Below are 20539 nucleotides of genomic sequence, written 5' to 3'. Positions count from 1 at the left end.
ACTTGCTCTATTTTCCAAAAATGGCGTTAATTCAGTGTGGGATTTTGTAGGCTGCAGAGAATGCACAGTCCCAAGGGCTAAGCACCTTTTGCTCGTTCAATACATGTGAATCAGAGAACCTTTCAACAATCCATGGTCTGACAATTACTAACCTCGGATTCCTTGTCACTCAGAGATCCCAAGCTACACAAGCTCTGGTTGGACGACTCATTTACTGGCATCTACAACAAAGAACAAAAAAAGTTATGTTTTTTCTTGCCCATTCACTGTTGTTGCAGTGTGGATCTAGTATCTTGCCATCAGAATTAGGCCAGGATTAACTGTTGCAAAATTACTCCATTCACGATGGATGTTAATTGTAATGCCCTAGAGTAGAATAATTCACTGCAGGGAAATTAAATATTGATCCACTGCAGTGAAATTTTCACTTAATGACCGTTCAATCTACAATGCTTTTAGAAAGGTGAAAGAGTGCGCCCGCGTTTGATTCCAGTCACTTCCCTCGAGTTCCTACACATATGTTTAAGAGCTAACCACAATTACATGTTAGAGCATAGTCTGAGCATATGCTGAACACTGCCAAAGGCAGCAGTTGAGTACATTTTATGTCAGATCACCCACAGGGTGCAGAAAGCAACTCCTTCTCAAGAAATATTGGGTGGTACTGATGCAAAGTGCTTCGGAAAAAAAAATAAAAAAGGCCAGGAATCCTGTTCCTGACCCCTACTGGAATACATGTTTACAGACTCTGGGTGAGGAGAGATCAGGATCAGCTATGATACCCTCCACCCCACAGTCAAATAGCCTGCTGATACTTACTGCTTGGGCTCACACGTGAACTTCTGAGAGGTACCAGAAGCTGCTCAGTGCCTGTGTAAATGTACCCCCGGGGTTGGGGAGAGAGTAGAGAAAGGGGGAGAAAATTGGAAATGTGGTATTTTTTTTTTAAAAAATATAAAAAAGTACACACTGGGGTTCCTGCTTTTCAACCATAAAGAGAGAATTTTAAAAAAGTGAAGATATGAAAGGTTTCATGGTTATGAGATGAATTTGAAGTCAGTCATTGTCTGTCCTCAGAAGGACTTAACAACACAACACATACGAGAGCAACTGCACCACTAGCATAGAGCACATTGGACGATCAGATAACTGGCAGAGGTTATCGTGCCATTAATACATGTGCTGGTCTATGGGGGATAATCGTGTACACACGCACGCACACACAGACAGAGAGAGTAGCCTGGAGGCACCAAGGTCAACAGTGCCCCAAGTGCTGCTCTGACTGGAATCAACTCATGCAGTGGAAAGCAGAGATCGAAATCGGGACCTTCTGGTCTGTTTGGGGAACCTCTTACCTATAGCCGTGGGGGAAGAGGGGGGAAGAATTTTTTTAAATTATGCTTACAAAGAATTGTTCCATCTTCCTGCACTGCATTTGCCATTGATGAATAGTGCTCTTGTTTTTCAGAGTCTGATTACTGTCAAAAATATTTATACAGCAGTGGAAAAAATTCCAGAGTTATAAACATACCACCACCAATTGGAATATTGTTACTAGTCACTTCCTTTCATGGAATAGCCCTTTTTTTTTTGAATAGGTCATCTAATTTAATTGCACAAATTCCATTTTAAAATCTAGGTTACCAATTGCTACCCCCACATCTCAAATTACAGGGTTCTTTTCTGCACTGGGGTTGCAGGATTTAAGTTAAAAACTTGTCACTATAAAATAATTGTTTTTTTAAAATTGCACTGAACAGCGAGACTTTTTTTTATTACAGCACTCACTTGGTAGTATGAGAGATGGAATGCCTGACGAACCTTTGGGGCATTAAGGACCCGGCTACAGCTTGCACTGCATTAAAAATTGGCACCTTTGCTGTCCAACATTTGGTAGTTTCTGAACGGGGTCCAAATGTTTTTCTTCACCCCCTTCCATCTACAAAAACGCTTCAAGAACTTCAGCAATAAACAGGCCTATGAACCCCCACACATGCCGTTCATTCACATCTGAAAGTGATGTCAGACACGTTTCCTGGGAACTCTGCTCTTTGCAATAAGGTTTGTGATCAAAGAGGTACAAGCTGATGTTAATACCTATAATCTTCCGTCCCTTTTCTCACTATTCCCTCGGGTGAGCAAGAAACCAGGCCACTGCTGCACCTCGGCCGATCACTAGGAGGCACACAGGAGCATTCCAGAGCCACTTCATTTTCAAGAGATAAAAAGACAAAAAAAAAACCCTGCATGCGTTAGGAATACACAGCAGGTTTGTCAACATCCGAATAAAAACCCCCATCCCCCCCAAATCCTGGCTTGACTCAGCAGCCTCCCCTCACTCGGCCCCTGCCCCTCCCCCGGCAGCCCCCCACCCCGAGCTCCCACCCACTGCCTGCAGTTTTGGATGAGTCATGCTACCATTTTGTTTTGGCACTGAACTCAGCAATATAAATTTGGCATTAGCTTCTCAATAGGTGTGCTCCTGCCAGCAGAGGAGAAGCCTCAGGCTATGGGTTACCAGATTGCTCTACTTAATGTGGTATTTCCAGGCAGTACTGTGGAACTGTCCAGGAATACTATAATAGCAATGTTTTGCCCCCACTCTCCTCCTCCCCTGTAGACTTTAACAACAGCTGAGTACAGATCCGTGGGTGTCTGCAGCTCTCCAATACCTCACCCATGTGGCTGTTCTTTATGTGTGAGCCTCAAGTGAATGTCAGGCAATTTGACTCCAAGCAGCATCACATCTAAGTAGTGATTCTGTTCTTACTCGACGTCCAACCATGATCCATCCACCAGTGGATAACGATCAGGAGCAGGGCGTTCTGGCCAGATTTCCCCTCCTTGACCCAGGGGTGCTGAAGCCCTTTGTAGTAGCCCCAGCCAAGATCGGCTAACTTTACACAGACCTGGGATCAAACCAGAGACCTTTCTACTCTGTACGGTTCAGCTACTCACTGGAGGAACCTTTGGGAACCCCCGACACAGATAATTGTTTAACACCTCTAAACAAGCCCGCAAAAAGCAAAAACTAGATTAGCTGTGGACTCCAGAGAATGGGCACAGCTTCAGAAAACCACCACCATTCCCTTCCAGAAGCACATCCCCATAGGCCCTAAATCAACTTGTCTGGAGGTGGACCCTGTCAACCTCTCAGGTAGGGGCCGATGCAGTAACGAACCTGTAGACACATTTATTCCTGGACAAAAAGCCATTATAGGTAGAACCAGCTTGCTTGGTGGGACAGAAATGTTCAGGCGCATTTCCACCAGCTGATACAGAGAGGCACCATTATTTCTCCTTTTACATTTTTCCAACTGAACAGGGCTTTTTAAATGCTAATGTTAGTCACAGCAAAGTTATCGCAATTCTCAAAGGCATCAACTATCAGGCCAGTATCTTCAGTAAAGAACATGGCAGGGCTTGGATACAAGGATTTCAAATCCAAACACATGAAAAATTATTCACCATAAACCACGTTAAACAAGGAAGTGCTGCTCTCTCACGAGATGGATAGACCTAAAAAGCAGGTTTCTGAGAGCACCTCAGCAACAACATAAATGCTACTGCTGTTGAGCTGAGCCACTCAGCCTATTAGTTTAGTCCAGCAATGCACTGGATAGCTCATGCAAATCTCTCAACATGGAAAGGTGCAACTCAACAGAATCCAGTATCTGCCAGAGTTGAGGTGTTCTTGAAACTGGGATGGTGAAACTTACAACGCTGGTGCCAAGCCACAGTTGGCATATCTCAGGTTTCCATGAGAGGTAGCGGCGTTTTAGATTTTATAAAGAGCCAATACAAAAAGATCAGATGTCTTGGAGTTGGGGTGCAAACTGCAACTTCAGAATTATACAAATGCCTACATGAAAGATGAAACACAGACACCCCACCATGGCTATCTCAATTATGGAAGGAAGGTCTGAGTGACCGATTTGCCATTACTAATCCAGCCTTTAATGATCTGCTGTACAAATATATACAGGCATTGTGTGCAAAAATATAATAGGCAATTACATTTTAAATTAATATAAACTCTCTTTCACAGCTTCCTCCAACGTAAGATTAGCAGCTGCTGACCAAAACCCAAAGCTACAACACACCACGGGTTGTCAATTGATGCCATGGCGATATTGCCAAGACAATACATGTTGCAACACCGATGAAGTAACCGCAAAATTCACCCATATAATTGGAACAGTCACTTTCCTGGTCAGGTGCCTTGGTGTGAATTAAGTCATTCAGTCTTGCAATTTTTTTAAAATTCGTTCACGGGATGTGGGCATCGCTGGCGAGGCCAACATTTATTGCCCATCCCTAATTGCCCTTCAGAAGGTGGCGGTGAGCCGCCTTCTTGAACCGCTGCAGTCCGTGTGGTGAAGGTTCTCCCACAGTGCTGTTAGGTAGGGAGTTCCAGGATTTTGACCCAGCGACGATGAAGGAACGGCGATATATTTCCAAGTCGGGATGGTGTGTGACTTGGAGGGGAACGTGCAGGTGGTGTTGTTCCCATGTACCTGCTGCCCTTGTCCTTCTAGGTGGTAGAGGTCCAGAGTTTGGGAGGTGTTGTCGAAGAAGCCTTGGCGAGTTGCTGAAGTGCATCCTGTGGATGGTACACACTGTAGCCACAGTGCGCTGGTGGTGATGGGAGTGAATGTATAGGGTGGTGATGTGGTACCAATCAAGCGGGCTGCTTTGTCCTGGATGGTGTCGAGCTTCTTGAGTGTTGTTGGAGCTGCACTCATCCAGGCAAGTGGAGAGTATTCCATCACACTCCTGACTTGTGCCTTGTAGATGGTGGAAAGACTTTGGGGAGTCAGGTGGAGAGTCACTCGCCACAGAATACCCAGCCTCTGACCTGCTGTTGTAGCCACAGTATTTATATGGCTGGTCCAGTTAAGTTTCTGGTCAATGGTGACCCCCAGGATGTTGATGGTGGGGGATTCGGCGATCGTAATACCGTTGAATGTCAAGGGGAGGTGGTTAGACTCTCTTGTTGGAGATGGTCATTGCCTGGCACGAATGTTACTTACCGCTTATCAGCCCAAGCCTGGATGTTGTCCAGGTCTTGCTGCATGCGGACTCGGACTGCTTCATTATCTGAGGGGTTGCCAATGGAACTGAACACTGCAATCATCAGTGAACATCCCCATTTCTGACCTTATGATGGAGGGAAAGTCATTGATGAAGCAGCTGAAGATGGTTGGGCCGAGGACACTGCCCTGAGGAACTCCTGCAGCAATGTCCTGGGGCTGAGATGATTGGCCTCCAACAACCACTACCATCTTCCTTTGTGCTAGGTATGACTCCAGCCACTGGAGAGTTTTCCTCCTGATTCCCATTGACTTCAATTTTACTAGGGCTCCTTGGTGCCACACTCGGTCAAATGCTGCCTTGATGTCAAGGGCAGTCACTCTCACCTCACCTCTGGAATTCAGCTCTTTTGTCCATGTTTGGACCAAGGCTGTAATGAGGTCTGGAGCCGAGTGGTCCTGGCGGAACCCAAACTGAGCATCGGAGAGCAGGTTATTGGTGAGTAAGTGCCGCTTGATAGCACTGTTGATGACACCTTCCATCACTTTGCTGATGATTGAGAGTAGACTGATGGGGCGGTAATTGGCCGGATTGGATTTGTCCTGCTTTTTGTGGACAGGACATACCACCTGGGCAATTTTCCACATTGTCGGGTAGATGCCAGGGTTGTAGCTGGACCAGAACAGTTTGGCTGGAGGTGCAGCTAGTTCTGGAGCACAAGTCTTCAGCACTACAGCCGGGGCCCATAGCCTTTGCTGTATCCAGTGCATGCAGCCGTTTCTTGATATCAGGTGGAGTGAATCGAATTGACTGAAGACTGGCTTCTGTGATGGTGGGGATATTGGGAGGAGGCCGAGATGGATCACCCACTCGGCACTTCTGGCTGAAGATGGTTGCAAATGCCTCAGCCTTGTCTTTTGCACTCACATGCTGGATTCCGCCATCATTGAGGATGGGGATGTTTACAGAGCCTCCTCCTCCCGTTAGTTGTTTAATTGTCCATCATCATTCACGACTGGATGTGGCAGGACTGCAGAGCTTTGATCTGATCCGATCCGTTGGTTGTGGAATCGCTTAGCTCTGTCTGTAGCATGTTGCTTCCGCTGTTTAGCATGCATGTAGTCCTGAGTTGTAGCTTCACCAGGTTGTCACCTCATTTTTAGGTATGCTTGGTGCTGCCCCTGGCATGCTTTTCTACACTTCTCATTGAACCAGGGTTGATCCCCTAGCTTGTTGGTAATGGTAGAGTGAGGAATATGCTGGGCCATGAGGTTACAGATTGTGCTGGAATACAATTCTGCTGCTGCTGCTGATGGCCCACAGCGCCTCATGGATGCCCAAAGACTGTGCAGTGGTCACTGTTACCAATACCGTCATGAACAGATGCATTTGCGACAGGTAGATTGGTGAGGATGAGGTCAAGTAGGTTTTTCCCACGTGTTGGTTCGCTCACCACCTGCCGCAGGCCCAGTCTGGCAGTTATGTCCTTCAGGACTCGGCCAGCTCGGTCAGTCGTGGTGCTAGCGAGCCACTCTTGGTGATGGACATTGAAGTCCCCCACCCAGAGTACATTCTGTGCCCTTGCCACCCTAAGTGCTTCCTCCAAGTGGTGCTCAACATGGAGGAGGACTGATTAATCAGCTGAGGGAGGAACTTTATTTAAAATTTGACTAAGTTTGGCATCAAGCATTTAACTTAAATTTAATCTTAACTTGCAGTTTTCAGTTAGTGGCAAACAAGCAGCCTGAAGTGGCAGTTGCTCACCTAGTTAATTCGGTGACTGGTTAGAACTGGTAATCTACTGTCAGCTAGGGCTGACTCAGGAGATTGGCATTCTAGCTAGCATAAATTCAGAAGGGTTTTGCTAACGCATGGAGTGAGGGAGCACGGAGTAGCAGCTATTGACGGAGTCTTCTTTCAACAGAGTCTATAACTGGGAATTTAGTGAGTGAGGGGATTCGGTGCAGTAAGGGGTGAGGTGCATTTGTTTAGTCGGCGGAGAGGGGCGCGCCGAGGGCGGAGAGGGGCGCGCCGAGGGCGGAGAGGGGCGCGCCGAGGGCGGAGAGGGGCGCGCCGAGGGCGGAGAGGGGCGCGCCGAGGGCGGAGAGGGGCGCGCCGAGGGCGGAGAGGGGCGCGCCGAGGGCGGAGAGGGGCGCGCCGAGGGCGGAGAGGGGCGCGCCGAGGGCGGAGAGGGGCGCGCCGAGGGCGGAGAGGGGCGCGCCGAGGGCGGAGAGGGGCGCACCGAGGGCGGGTCACAGCAACAACAAAAAACTGCAGTGTGACGTCACAGGTAAGGCAGGTAGGTGGTTGGTGGAGAGTATCTCTTCAGTTTTCTTCTTTCTTAGGACTGTGGGCTAAGTAACTTATAGCATAAAACTAATTTTTTTTTTTAAAAACTAAACTTAATTTAGTTATAGCAAGTTGTGTTTTTCAGTGAATCAAGGTCCCTGGTATAGTTAACATTCTCTAAATTAAGAATAATTTAAAAGGAGTAAACTCCTTAAAAGGGAGTAACTAATGAGCTTAATCTAAGGCAAGTCATGGCAGCAGAGCTCGCACCCGTGATATGCTCCTCCTGCACTATGTGGGAAGTCATGGACACTACCGGTGTCCCTGGCGACCATGTGTGCAGGAAGTGTGTCCAACTGCAGCTACTGGCGAACTGCATTTTGGAGCTAGAGCTGCGGGTGGATTCAATGTGGAGCATCTGTGATGCTGAGATTATCGTGGATAGCACGGTCAGTGAGGTGGTCACACCGCAGGTAAAGATTACGCAGGCAGAAAGGAAAAGTGTGACCGCCAGGCAGAGTAAAAGGACTAGGCAGGTAGAGCAGGAGTCCCCTGGGGCCATCTCACTCTCAAACAGATATTCCGCTTTAGATATTGTTGAGGGAGATGGCTTATCAGGGGAATGCAGCCAAGAGCCAAGACCGTGGCACCACGGGTGACTCAGCTGCACAGGAGGGCAGGAAAAAGAATGGGAGAGCAACAGTGATAGGGGATTCCATTGTAAGGGGAACAGATAGGCATTTCTGCAGCCGCAGATGTGACTCCAGGGTGCTATGTTGCCTCCCTGGTGCTAGGGTCAAGGATGTCACAGAGCGGCTGCAGGACATTCTGAAGGGGGAGGGTGAACAGCCAGAGGTCGTGGTCCATATCGGTACCAACATCATCGGTTTAAAAACAAAAGGGATGAGGTCCTGCAAGCAGAATATAGGGAGTTAGGAAAGAAATTAAAAAGCAGGACCTCTAAGGTAGTAATCTCAGGATTCCTCCCAATGCCACGTGCTAGCGAGAGCAGAAATAGGAGAATAGACCAGATGAATGCGTGGCTTGAGAGATGGTGTAGGAGGGAGGGGTTTAAATTCCTGAGACATTGGGACGAATTCTGGGAAAGGCGGGACCTGTACAAGCTGGACGGGTTGCACCCAAGCAGAACCTGGACCAATATCCTCGCGGGGGCATTTGCTAGTTCTGTTGGGGAGGGTTTAAACTAGTATGGCAGGGGGATGGGAACCAAAAGGGCAGGTACAGATAGGACAAATTCAGATCAGGAAACAGGAAGTAGAAAAGCAGTTAGTGACATAGTTAGTGACTCAAAGGCAAAAGAAGCAAAAGGTTAAATAGTGTTCAGCACAGGAATTTGACGGGGTTAAAGGATATATACTTCAATGCAAGAAGTATTACAAACAAAAGAGCTAAGGGCACAGATCGACACATGGCAGCAAGTTATCATTGCTATAACGGAAACCTGGCTTAAAGAGGGGGATAATTGGCAGCTCAATATCTCTGGATATAGAGTTTTCAGGCAGGATAGAGTGGGTGATAAAAGTGGGGGGGGGGTAGCATTATTGGTTAAAGAATCAACTACAGTTGTGAGAAGGGATGATCTGCTAAATGGATCATCAATCGAGGCCATATGGGTTGAGCTACGAAATAAAAAAAAAAGGGGCAGTCACACTACTAGGAGTGTACTATAGACCCCCAGATAGCGAAAGGAAGATAGAAGAACAAATATCTAGGCAAATTTCTGAGTGCAAAAATAAGAGGGCAATAATAGGAGGGGACTTCAACTACCCTAACATCAACTGGGATTCAAACAGCGTGAGGGGCACAGAGGGCGCAAAATTCTTGATCAGTGTCCAGGAGAACTTTTTTAGCCAGTACGTGACAAGCCCAACAAGAGGGGATGCAATTCTACAGTTAAACTTGGGAAATTAAGTTGGGCAAGTGGATGAAGTGACAGTGGGTGACCATGTTGAGGATAGTGACCACAAATCAGTTAGTTTTAGCATTATTATGGAAAAGGACAGAGCTAGATCAGGAGTAAATGTTTTAAATTGGGGAAGGCAAATTTTAATGAACTAAGAGGTGATTTGGCAGAAGTGGACTGGACACAACTACTTGAGGAGAAATCAGTGGCAAGCCAGTGGGAGGCACTAACAAGTGAAATTCTACGGGTACAATGCAGACACGTCCCCTCAAAGAAAAAGGGTGGCACTGCCAAATTTAGAGCCCCCTGGTTGTCTAGAAGCATACAGGGCAAGATAAAGCAGAAAAAGAAAGCTTATGACTGTCACAGAAAACTAAATACTGCAGAAAACCTAGAGGAGTATAGAAAGTACAGGGATGACGTAAAAAAGGAAATAAGGACATGAAAAAATATTAGCTAGTAAGATTCAAGAAAACCCAAAGATGTTTTATCAGTACATTAAGAACAAGAGGATAGCTAAGGAAAAGGTGGGACCTATCAGGGATGATAAGGGTAACTTGTGTGTAGAAGCAGAGGATGTGGGTAGGGTTTTAAATGAATATTGTCTCCGTATTCACAAAGGAAAGGGATGATCCAGACATAGTAGTTAAAGAGGAGAGGTGTGAAATATTGGATAAGGTAAACATAACGAGAGAGGAAGTACTAGAGGACTGGAATCCTTGAAAGTTGATAAGTCACCAGGGCCGGATGGATTGTTTCCGAGGCTATTGAAGGAAGCCGGGGAGAAAACAGCATATACTCGGAGGATCATTTTCCAATCCTCTCTAGATACAGGGGAGGTACCGGAGGACTGGAAGACTGCAAACATAGTACCATTGTTTAAAAAGGGTATGAGGGAAAGGCCGAACAAGTATAGGCCCGTCAGTCTTACCTCGGTGGTGGGCAAACTATTAGAATCAATACTGAGAGATAAGATAAACTGTCACTTGGAAAGGCATGGTTTGATCAGGGATGGTCAGCATGGATTTATTCAGGTAAGGTCATGCCTTACAAATTTGAATGAATTCTTGGAGGAAGTGACAAGGATGATTGATGAGGGTGCAGTGGATGTTGTCTCCATGGATTTTAGTAAGGCATTTGACAAGGTCCCACATGGCAGACTGGTCAGAAAGGTAAAAGCCCATGGGATACAGGGAAATGTGGCAAATTGGATCCAAAATTGGCTCAGTAACAGGAAACAAAGGGTAAAAGTCAATGGATATCTTTGCAAATGGAAATCCGTTTCCAGTGGTGTGCCACAGGGCTCAATGTTGGGTCCCTCGCTGTTTGTGGTATATATTAATGATTTGGACTTGAATGTAGGGGGGCTTGATTGGCAAATTTGCAGACGACACAAAAATTGGCCGTGTAGTTGACAGCGAAGAGGATAGCTGTAGACTCCAAGAAGATATCGATGGGTTGGTGGAGTGGGTGGAAAAGTGGCAAATGGAGTTCAACCCGGAGAAGTGTGAAGTAATGCACTTAGGGAGAGCAAACAGTAAAAGGGAATATATTGATAGGGCTAGAGGAAGTGAGAGACCTTGGAGTGCATGTGCACAGGTCCCTGAAGGTGGCAGTACAGGTAGATAAGGTTGTGAAGAAGGCATACGGAATGCTCTCCATTATTAGCCGTGGTATAGAATAGAAAAGCAGGGATGTAACGATGGAACTGTATAAAAAGCTGGTAAGGCCACAGCTATTGTTCGCAGTTCTGGTCACCACATTACAGGAAGGACGTAATTGCTCTGGAGAGAGTGCAGAGAAGATTTACAAGAATGTTGCCAGGGCTTGAAAATTGCAGCTACGAGGAGATTGGATAGGCTGGGGTTGTTTTCCTTGGAGCAGAGGAGGCTGAGGGGAGACTTGATTGAGGTGTACAAAATTATGAGGGGCCTAGATAGAGTAGACAGGAAGTACCTGTTTCCCCTAGCGGAGAGTACAAGAACTAGAGGACATAGATTTAAGCTGACTGGCGGAAGGATTAGAGGGGACATGAGGAAAAACTTTTTTACCCAGAGGATGGTGGGTGTATGGAATTCACTGCCCGAATTGGTGGTAGAAGCAAGGACCCTCAACTCTTTTCAAAAGTACCTGGACCTGCACCTAAAGTGCTGTAAGCTACAAGGCTACGGAACGGGTGCTGGAAGGTTGGATTAGAATAGGCACCTGGTTGTTCTTCGAGCCGGCGTGGACACGATGGGCCGAATGGCCCCCTTCTGTGCTGTATCTTTTCTATGGTAGGTGGTAATCAGTAGGAGGTTTCCTTGCCCATGTTTGACCTGATGCCATGAGACCCGGAGTCAATGTTGAGGACTCCCAGGGCTCCTGACTGTATATCACTGTACCGCCACTTCTGGTATGTCTGTCCTGCCGGTGGGACAGGACATACCCAGGGATGGTGATGGAAGAGTCTGGGACGTTGGCTGAAAGGTATGATTCTGTGAGTATGGCTATGTCAGGCTGTTGCTTGACTAGTCTGTGGGACAGCTCTCCCAATTTTGGCACAATTCCCCAGACGTTAGTGAGGAGGACTTTGCAGTGTTGACTGGGCTTGGTGTGCCTTAATAGTGTCTGGTGCCTAGTGGTCCGATGCCAGGTGGTCCGTCCAGTCTTATTCTTATTATGACTTTTTTTTAAAGCGAGATTGTACAACTGAGTGGCTTACTCGGCCATTTCAGAGGGCAATTAAGAATCAACCACACTGCTGTGGGTCTGGAGTCACATATAGGCCAGACTGGGTAAGGACGGCAGGTTTCCTTCCCTAAAGGACATTAGTGAACCAGATGGGTTTTTACGACAATCCCGTAGTTTCATGGCCACCATTGCTGATACTAGTTTTTTTTAATTCCAGATTTTATTTAATTAATCTTGTCCAGTTAAGGGCTGCCTGAACAGCATTTATTTTTATGCAGTGCCACTGACGGCAGTCTCATGATCAGGTAAACCAGAGGGCATGTTTGCTTTTCAGGTGGTCCAAAATGCAGAGATATGGTTTCCATGGGCACCTGCAGACCCTATCAATAACAATACAAGCAGTGCCACCATGGTTTCTGGCTGCCTAGTAAGCCTAGTTGCAAATCAGCACTTAAACAATGGCGCCTGCAGGGTTGTTTTCCTGACTGCTTGAATTCAGGCGTAATAAGCGGCAGACCACGAAGACGATACTGCAGAACTACTGCTTGAAGTGGTGCCGCAGCAAAAATACACTGTCTGATAGAAGGGCCTGTGCCAATAAGGTAATGAGCGGGAAATTCAACACATTTATTAGAAGCGTGCAAGTGATTTATGCAACTGATCTGCTAAATAGGAAACAAACTTTGAAGCTGGCATTTTAATATGAGCATTAAATTAATAAAGTATACTGGATTATCGTTTTAATAAAGCAGACATGTTTGATGGACAAACTTTTCTTTTGCAAAAGAAACCATTTTCTTCCCCCGAAGTCTTGTCGTCTTACACATAAATTATCCAGTTGAAATGACAAACTGTGGCCCAGAATCGGGCTTCTTCCACGTGCATGCTCTCCAGCCAGATGCTACAAGGAGCATGGGCTATGCTCAAGGTCAGCAAGCTAGATCCTCATGCCTAGTCTTACCACAACGCAATTGCACAACACCCTGGAAATATTAGAGTTTAACTTTTATAGAAATCAGAAAGTAAAAAAAAAAATGCCCAAAGATCGGACGCCTATCAAGCCACTTCTGAAAAATGGTTAAGCTACCCAATTCAACAGACAGCTTCTTTCAGTGTGTGATAAGCATAGAGCTGGGAGCATTTACTGTGTACACTGCAGCTATAAAGGTACTGTTACAAGGCACGTTAGTCATCATTTACAAACAAGATGGTCCCCTTGATCTAAAGTTCTGTCCTTGACCTTTGAAAGCAAACAGCAAGGGGAACTGGGACGATAGTCTGGCTTATTTTTAGATTTGTGTTGTGTAGTGGAAATCTTGAAACAGCTAGAATGAGTGAGAAATGACCAATGTTCAGGTGGCCAATGTAAACAGCAAACCCGATCTTAGAAAGTGTTTATCACAATCCTGAAATCACATCACTCACAGGCAGTTTCAAAGATGAACGACATATTGTAAACTCCAACTAAAAATTTTGAAGGGGGATACATCCATCTAGGACTCAAAAATAATCAAAGCATTTAGATCCTCAAGCATTTTGATGAGGATCTTTCCACGATTACAATGCTGTAGCACTGGATCCTGCCACTAGAGGCTCTTAGTGCATTGTGCAAATAGTAGCACTACCATCAATGGCAAAATCTGCAATAGTGCAATTTACTCACTAGGTCTCTCAGGCTTTTCAGACCTTGCTCTCCCCCCACCCAGGTATAAACTTGAAACCGTTGTTACCATTTTTGCTTTTTACAGAAATTCTTGGGAGTCATTTATAAATTGTTGCAGGGGATTTTTCTCACCAATTTGCTCTCCTCCCTAGCCCAGTAGGTTAACTGATGGCAGGTTATGGTTCTACAGTCATCCGTAGTCCTCAGCTACCATGCCGAAGTGGCCATTACTCCTGTGTGAGTGTAACCAATGATTGTTGGTGATAGACGCGGTCATAAGAAATAGGAGCAGGGGTAGGCCATACAGTCCCCCCGAGCCTGCTCAGCCATTCAATCAGATCATGGCTGATCCTCAACCTCAACTCCACTTTCCCACCCAATCCCCATATCCCTCGATTCCCCTCGAGTCCAAAAATCTATCCATCTCAGCCTTGAATATGTTCAATGACTCAGCATCCACAGCCCTCTGGGGTAGAGAATTCCAAAGGTTCACAACCTTCCGCGTGAAGTATTTCCTCCTCATCTCAGTCTTGAATGGCCGACCCCGTATCCTGCGATTGTGCCCCCGAGTTCTAGACTCTCTAGCCAGGGGTAAACAATCTCTCAGTATCTACCCTGTCAAGCCCCCTCAAAATCTTATATGTTTCAATGAGATCATCTCTCATTCTTCTAAACTCCAGACAGTATAGGCCCATTCTACTCAACCTCTCTTCAGAGGACAATCCTCTCATCCCAGGAATTAATCTAGTGAACCTTTGTTGCACCGTCTCGAAGGCAAGTATATCCTTCCTTAGATAAGGAGACCAAAACTGTATGCAGTACTCCAGGTCATCGGGGCCTCGTTCTCTATAATTTTCTCCCAAACTCCATCTCTTGTGCTCCATCTCTCCACACCTCCAAAACCCTCTTCAATGCTACCTCTGGCCTCATGTTTGGTCACATCAAATTCTTCTCCAATACCTCTCCCCCAACCCCAACCCCCAGCCCACCACCCTCCCCAAAATCTGTGAAGTGTCTTCGACAATTTGCTATACCTTCGCTCAGTGGTGGCACACTTGCCCCATTCTAGAGACTTGAGCATATAATCTAGGCTGATACTCAGTCCAGTACCAAGGCAGCACTGCACCGTCAGAGGTGCTGTCTTTCAGATGAGATGTTAAGTCCAGGACCCTCTTAGGTGAGCATAAAAGAACCCATGGCATTTTTTGAAGGAGAGCAGGGGAGCTCTCCCAACGTCCTGGCAAACATCTATCCCTCAACCAACATAATTAAAACAGATTATCGGGTCATTTATCTCGTTGCTTTTTTTGTAAGACCTTACTGTGCCAAATTGGCTGCCGTGTTTCCCTACGTTACAACAGAGACTACACTTCACAAGTACTTTATTCGCTTCGGGACATCCTGAAGTTGTGAAAGGCACTATATAAATGCAAGTTCTTTTTTTCCTTCTTTTTATTGAAGGATTGATATAGGTTGCTGTTGTTGACAGTTGATCCCAATAGTTTCCTCACAGAAAGCAAGCAGGAACAAGAACTCAGGCAATCCTCCTATAACAGAGCCAGGGACACTGAGGCCAAATGTAGCACCAAGTCTAGCATGCTGGCTGAGTTCAATCAACTCAGTACAGTCCAAGGATGGAGTCCAGAACCTCCACGGGTCTGTACGACTAAGCTACTCAATGCTGACTCCTCAGGGGAGCCAATGCACTGGAATTTGCGCATTGCCGTTGGTTATTAAGAGAGCCGTAAACAATGCCGCTATCAGAAGGTGCACAACAAACAAAAGCATTTCATTAGCCAAAAGGAAATATTTGTACATTACCCAAAGAAAGTCAATGTTGTGTACTTGACAGTACAAGGCAGCTGCTCAGGAATTTAAAGCCTATTTGTCCCGAAGAGGCCCTTTGGTGTTTTAAGATGAATACAGCATTTTATCACCATCTCAGTCCTGGCTACTAAATCTCTCACCTTGACGACGCCCATCCCAGTGAACCTCGCTTCCAGCAGTTCCTGCCGCCGTGGGTCCAGACTATGCAATTCTTCCATCATTTCTACTGAAAAAGAATGAACACAAAATTCAGATTCTCACATTCACTCCAATGGGAAACTCCACAGTGCCAGAAGAAGTGTGGCTGCAAGGCAAAACATCATCATGCTTAGGCCTGTGACTCCTCTCCCCCAGACAAGAAGTTCCAACCCTCCAGTCATACAGACAGAGGAGCAACGGGAGGAAAACTAGGTGCTAAAATGTAGGAAATAAACAATATAGTAACAACCTTATGTCAGTGCTCGCTTCAGATTTACAAAACCGTACTTCCTGTCAGCTTCCCCCTCCCCCCCATTATAAATTCCTATGTCCACATTTGTAAAGTACATTGCTGATGTAAACATGTCACACTTTAATTACACCTTCTCACCAGTGGTGGGGTTCTAGCACTTTATTTTTGCATCTCCCAGCTCCTCAGCAAACACTGCAGAAACTCCCGTGCGCTAACTAACTACTTCTGCGCTTCCAAAATTTCCGCAAGTTTTGCTAATTAGTTATAAACAGTATTTTACAAAATAAGGTCAGAACACATGACGTTAAAAATGAGAAATGAATTATGTCTGTGCGCTCTGGTCCAATTATATCACTTCACCCAACAACCAAACATGGTTTTGACTCCCCACGTGCAGCACCACAGGAGTTTTGTTTGGGGGGGGGGGGGGGGGTGGGGGGGGGCGGGGAAGTGAAAAAAAAACTGGCCTAAAACAACCCATGGTAGTTCGGAGTTCAGGACAGGAGCACTGAAGCTGCTAGACTAATGGACAACTAATTCAACATTACACTGACCCAACAGTACTTGGCCATCTCCAACTACAGACTCCCACGTCATCCAACAGGAACTGCAGCACTGTCCTATAGTTTGAACCAAAGATTTACCAATAAACATTTGGCGTCATTTCTGCTTTGGTTTTCGATTCCAGGAAATCAACCAGCTCATGCATTGACAGGATGTTCGAGCAATAATTAGCTGACACAAGCCAGCACAGAAAATAAATAACCATAAATCTGACTGTTGCCCCCTACATCAGTCCCTGAGCTGGAAGCTGATTATTGGAGAGCAAAATGCACAGTCTACTTATTATTCAAAATATAATTAAAAATGAAAATATACCTGCAGGTACTGAAAGCATCTCACAACTGCAGTTAAGATCTGTCTTTGGTAAAGGGCAGATGTCCTGTTTAGCACAGGCCTAAATTATGAAGGAAAAAAAATGCTTTAAAGCAGTACCATCATCTGGCAGAACAAAGAATGTGAAATAACTTGCCTATAGTATGAATTTCCTCATTCTTTAAGTTTCAACGAGGTCAACATCCAAACTAGGAAAAACACCCAATATGGAGTTTGACGCCTCACAATAGCCACGTAACAAGTGATTTACACCTGCAGTGCAGTACTGAGGGAGCGCTGCATTATTGGAGATGCTGTCTTTTGGATGAGACAATAAACCAACCCCAAACCAAGAACCCATCTGCCCTCTCAAGTGGATGTCAAAGATCCCATGGCACTATTTGAATAGCTGGGGAATTCTCCCAGCATCCTGGCCAACATTTATCCCTCAACCAACATCACTAAAAACTGATCTCGTCATTTATCGCATTGCTGTTTACAAACTGGCTGTACACTTCAAAAGTACTTGATTGGCTGTGAAGCACATTGGGACGTCCTGAAGTAACGAAAGGCACAATATAAATGCAATTTTTCTTTCTTTCCTGCCAACATATGAATTGCTGTCTCTGCATCATACCTCACTTCTTTTGAAGTCAAATCCAGAGAGAAAGACAAACTTCAAGTGAAAGTATACCATCCTTGATTTGGCACCGTCTAGAAGAAACTCAAGAACACAACGCACAAAATGGCTGCAGGTAATGCAAATTATATGCACAAACACAAGTACTCAAGGAGCAATGCTTCAGAGGGCTTCCTTCTAAAAGTCAGACTTTCCCTATTTCAATAAACTACTATGAATGGGAAAGAAAATTCTAATTTTACCAGATAAGTTCATCACATCACTCATGTTCCTTCACCTTTTCTGTTTCTAGTTTCTCATCAGTGTGACTGATACCTAATCACCTATTTATGCCTCCTGTGTTGCCACACACCTCTCTTCCAATAAGTCACACAAAATGTCACTGGATTCAGGTTTAAATCCTACTTTCCCTCCCCTTTTCAATCGTTCTGATCCGTTTAGAGATTTGGGCAAGGAGACGGAAAGAGAAACTGGAGAGAAAGTTAATCAAGCATGGGTTCATTGATGCTGCATCCAGATTGCTTACAGGAGTCCATATAGCAACCCAGGAGACACAAACAGGTGATTAGTGCTAATGAAAAAGACAGTAAGTACAGAATTAAGTGAAAAGGATTGCATGCCTTGAGGAATACTGGTAGAACCTCCCCCACCCAGCTGGGCAGCACAATTATCCTCTTAACCCCAACTGTTGGGATGAATTGTGTATGTGATCATTTCGAAGAAAGCACCTGCACTCAGCAAGCACACACGCCAGTTCATTGGACAACGTTATGGAGGTGGAAATAGGCAGTTTTTGCAATGGAGAATATGGAGCTCTGGGTTAAATAGGGCACCAAGGTTGCCAACATTCTGGTTCAGACCGAGCCATTGTCGGGGGGGAGGGGGGAAGGCACAAAGATAATGGCTTTGCTCTTGCTCATGTTTAGCTGGAAGAAATTGTGACTTAACCAAGCTTTGATTTTGGACAAGCAGTCTGACAACAGTGGCAGTGTTGCTGTTGGGGTCGAGAATGTGAAAAGTGACCGCATGTCTGCGGATCTTGTCGTCAAGGGCTGCATTTTTTTTTGCAATGCGGCATTTATTGCCAATCCCTTGGTGCCCTGAAGTGGTGGTGATGGGCCACTTTCTTGAACAACTGCAGTAGTTTGATACAACTGAGTGACTTGCTCGGCCACTTCAGAAGTCAGTTAAGAATCAACCATATTGATGTGGGACTGGAGTCACTTATAGACCAGACAGGGTAAGGATGACAGGTTACCTCCCCTAAAGGACATTAATGAACCAGTTCAATTTTTACAACAATCCGACAGCTTCATTGTCACTTTTACTGATACCAACTTATTTTATTTCCAGATTTGAATACAAATTCTCAAGGTGTCATGGTGGGATTTGAACTCCTGTTCCATGGATTAATAGTCCAGGCTTCTGTTACTAGACCAGCAATATAACGATTACACTACTGTACCCTACCTCATGTAGATGAGGAAAGCCAAGGATGAATGTCAGGAATCCCAAAGGATAACAGTAAGGGGGAACCGGGAGGGGAAACCATTGCTAGTCATGCTATGGCTACGATCGGAACCAATCAAGGGCAGTCCTATCAAAATCGACAATGGAGGAGCAGCTTTGAAGGAGGATGGTCCAGTTGATCATGTCAAAAGCTGAAGAACGATTGAGAAACATTAATGTCCCATGGTCACACTCGGAGAATACCGTTCGGGATTTTGATTAGGGCCATTTTGATGCAGAGAGAGGGACAAAAATCAGATTGAAGAGATTCAAACACAGATCTGGGAGGTGACAACAGGTTAAAAGGACTTGAGAGAAACAGAGATGTTGAATGTTGGAAATGGGGCAGTCGCTTGCAAGGATAGAGGGGTGGAGGGGAGTGATGATGACGGTTTTGAGAGGGTGGGGGGAAAAGTTCCTGAGGAGACGGAGCCATTTAAAATGTCAGCTAGCATGCAGACCAGAAAGTGAAGCTGGGTGGTCAGCAATTTAGTGGAAATGGGAGAAGGAGGTAGGTCTCATGGACAAGAGGAACTTTGAGAAGGTGTTGGGGGGTGGGGAAGGAAAAGAAAAAAAAGATAGAATCTAGGAGAGATTGGGGTTCAGGAGTAGGGCAGGGTGCCCTGGGGAAATGTTTGGTTTGATGGACAAGGTTGGGGGGGGGGGTTAGCGGCTGAATGGATGATCTCTCTCTTTGGTGACAGAGGAGAGGGGTTTCATGGCAATGGTTGGTTAGTGAAGAAAAGCAGGAGGTTATCTTTGCTCTTCAGGAAGATCCATTAATAAATAATTTTGGCAGAGGAGAACAAGGCCCAGTAGAGCTTAGTGATGGTCAACAAGATCTGCTAATGGATATATAAGCCAGTTGTGGATCAGATACATTGAGGTCTACACCATTTGAAACTCGGAGTGAAGATGGAGGCCATACAAAAGGGGAAATGAGCAGGATAAGAGACTGTAGGTTCTACATAGAATCTACAGCACACAAACAGGCCAATGCTGGTGTTTATACTCCATACAAGCCTCCTCCCACTCTAATGGCCTCTTCCCACCCTGCTCCCTTATCCCTCTGTCCCTTATGTATGTATCCAGCCTCCCCTTAAGTGTGTTAATGCTATCTGCTTCAATCAATCTATGTGGCATCAAGTTCCACATTATATACAGAATGGAAAGAGAAATTCCTCCTTCGTGGCTACCTTATATTTATGCCCCCTTGTTCTGGACTCACCCACAAGTGGAAACTGTTACTCCACACGCATCCTATTAAATCCATTCATCATTTTAGGAGGAATTTCTTTGCACAGAATGGTGAGAATGTGGAACTTGCTGACACATGGATTGCTAGAAGCAAATAACATTGACACATTTAAGGGGGGGGGGGGGGACTTGAGATGTTTCTATGAGGTAGATTCTACGCAATACAACCCACCTCCCAAGGTTTAACAGCAGTGCTTTGCCAGCTTATTTTACTTACAGTATAATAACATTAAGAATAAGGAGTTTAAATAACTAAAACAGTGCTGGGAAACCCTTTGAAGAAACCTGCTCCCGCATATGGAAGATAGGCATCCTACAGCACTGCTCAGTAAGTTGGATATGTTATGATACACAAGTGTTACACCATATAGGGGGAAAATGTATTACTCTGCTTCC

The 20539-nt window shown here is 45.5% G+C and overlaps 1 protein-coding gene across 4 annotated transcripts in view; it reads right to left on the bottom strand.

Annotated features, from left to right (window-relative positions):
- tlk2 (tousled-like kinase 2) overlaps positions 1–20539 on the bottom strand; it is a 116978-nt gene that overhangs the window by 68665 nt on the left and 27774 nt on the right. Inside the window, exons 2-4 of one of the 4 annotated variants that reach the window (XM_067969108.1) lie at positions 16741–16819; positions 15551–15636; positions 153–221 (exon numbers count right to left, since the gene is read on the bottom strand). In XM_067969108.1, the coding sequence (XP_067825209.1) occupies positions 153–221; positions 15551–15636; positions 16741–16759 (174 nt within the window). In that variant the 5' untranslated portion in view covers positions 16760–16819. The remainder of the gene's footprint in view (positions 1–152; positions 222–15550; positions 15637–16740; positions 16820–20539) is intronic. The other 3 variants (XM_067969109.1, XM_067969110.1, XM_067969112.1) reach the window with 3 other exon arrangements.

The sequence above is a fragment of the Heptranchias perlo genome, chromosome 30 (genome assembly GCF_035084215.1).
Source record: "Heptranchias perlo isolate sHepPer1 chromosome 30, sHepPer1.hap1, whole genome shotgun sequence".
Taxonomy (NCBI): Eukaryota; Metazoa; Chordata; class Chondrichthyes; order Hexanchiformes; family Hexanchidae; genus Heptranchias; species Heptranchias perlo.
The sequence above is the reverse complement of the archived record's forward strand: the minus strand, read 5'-3'. Positions and strand labels throughout refer to the sequence as shown.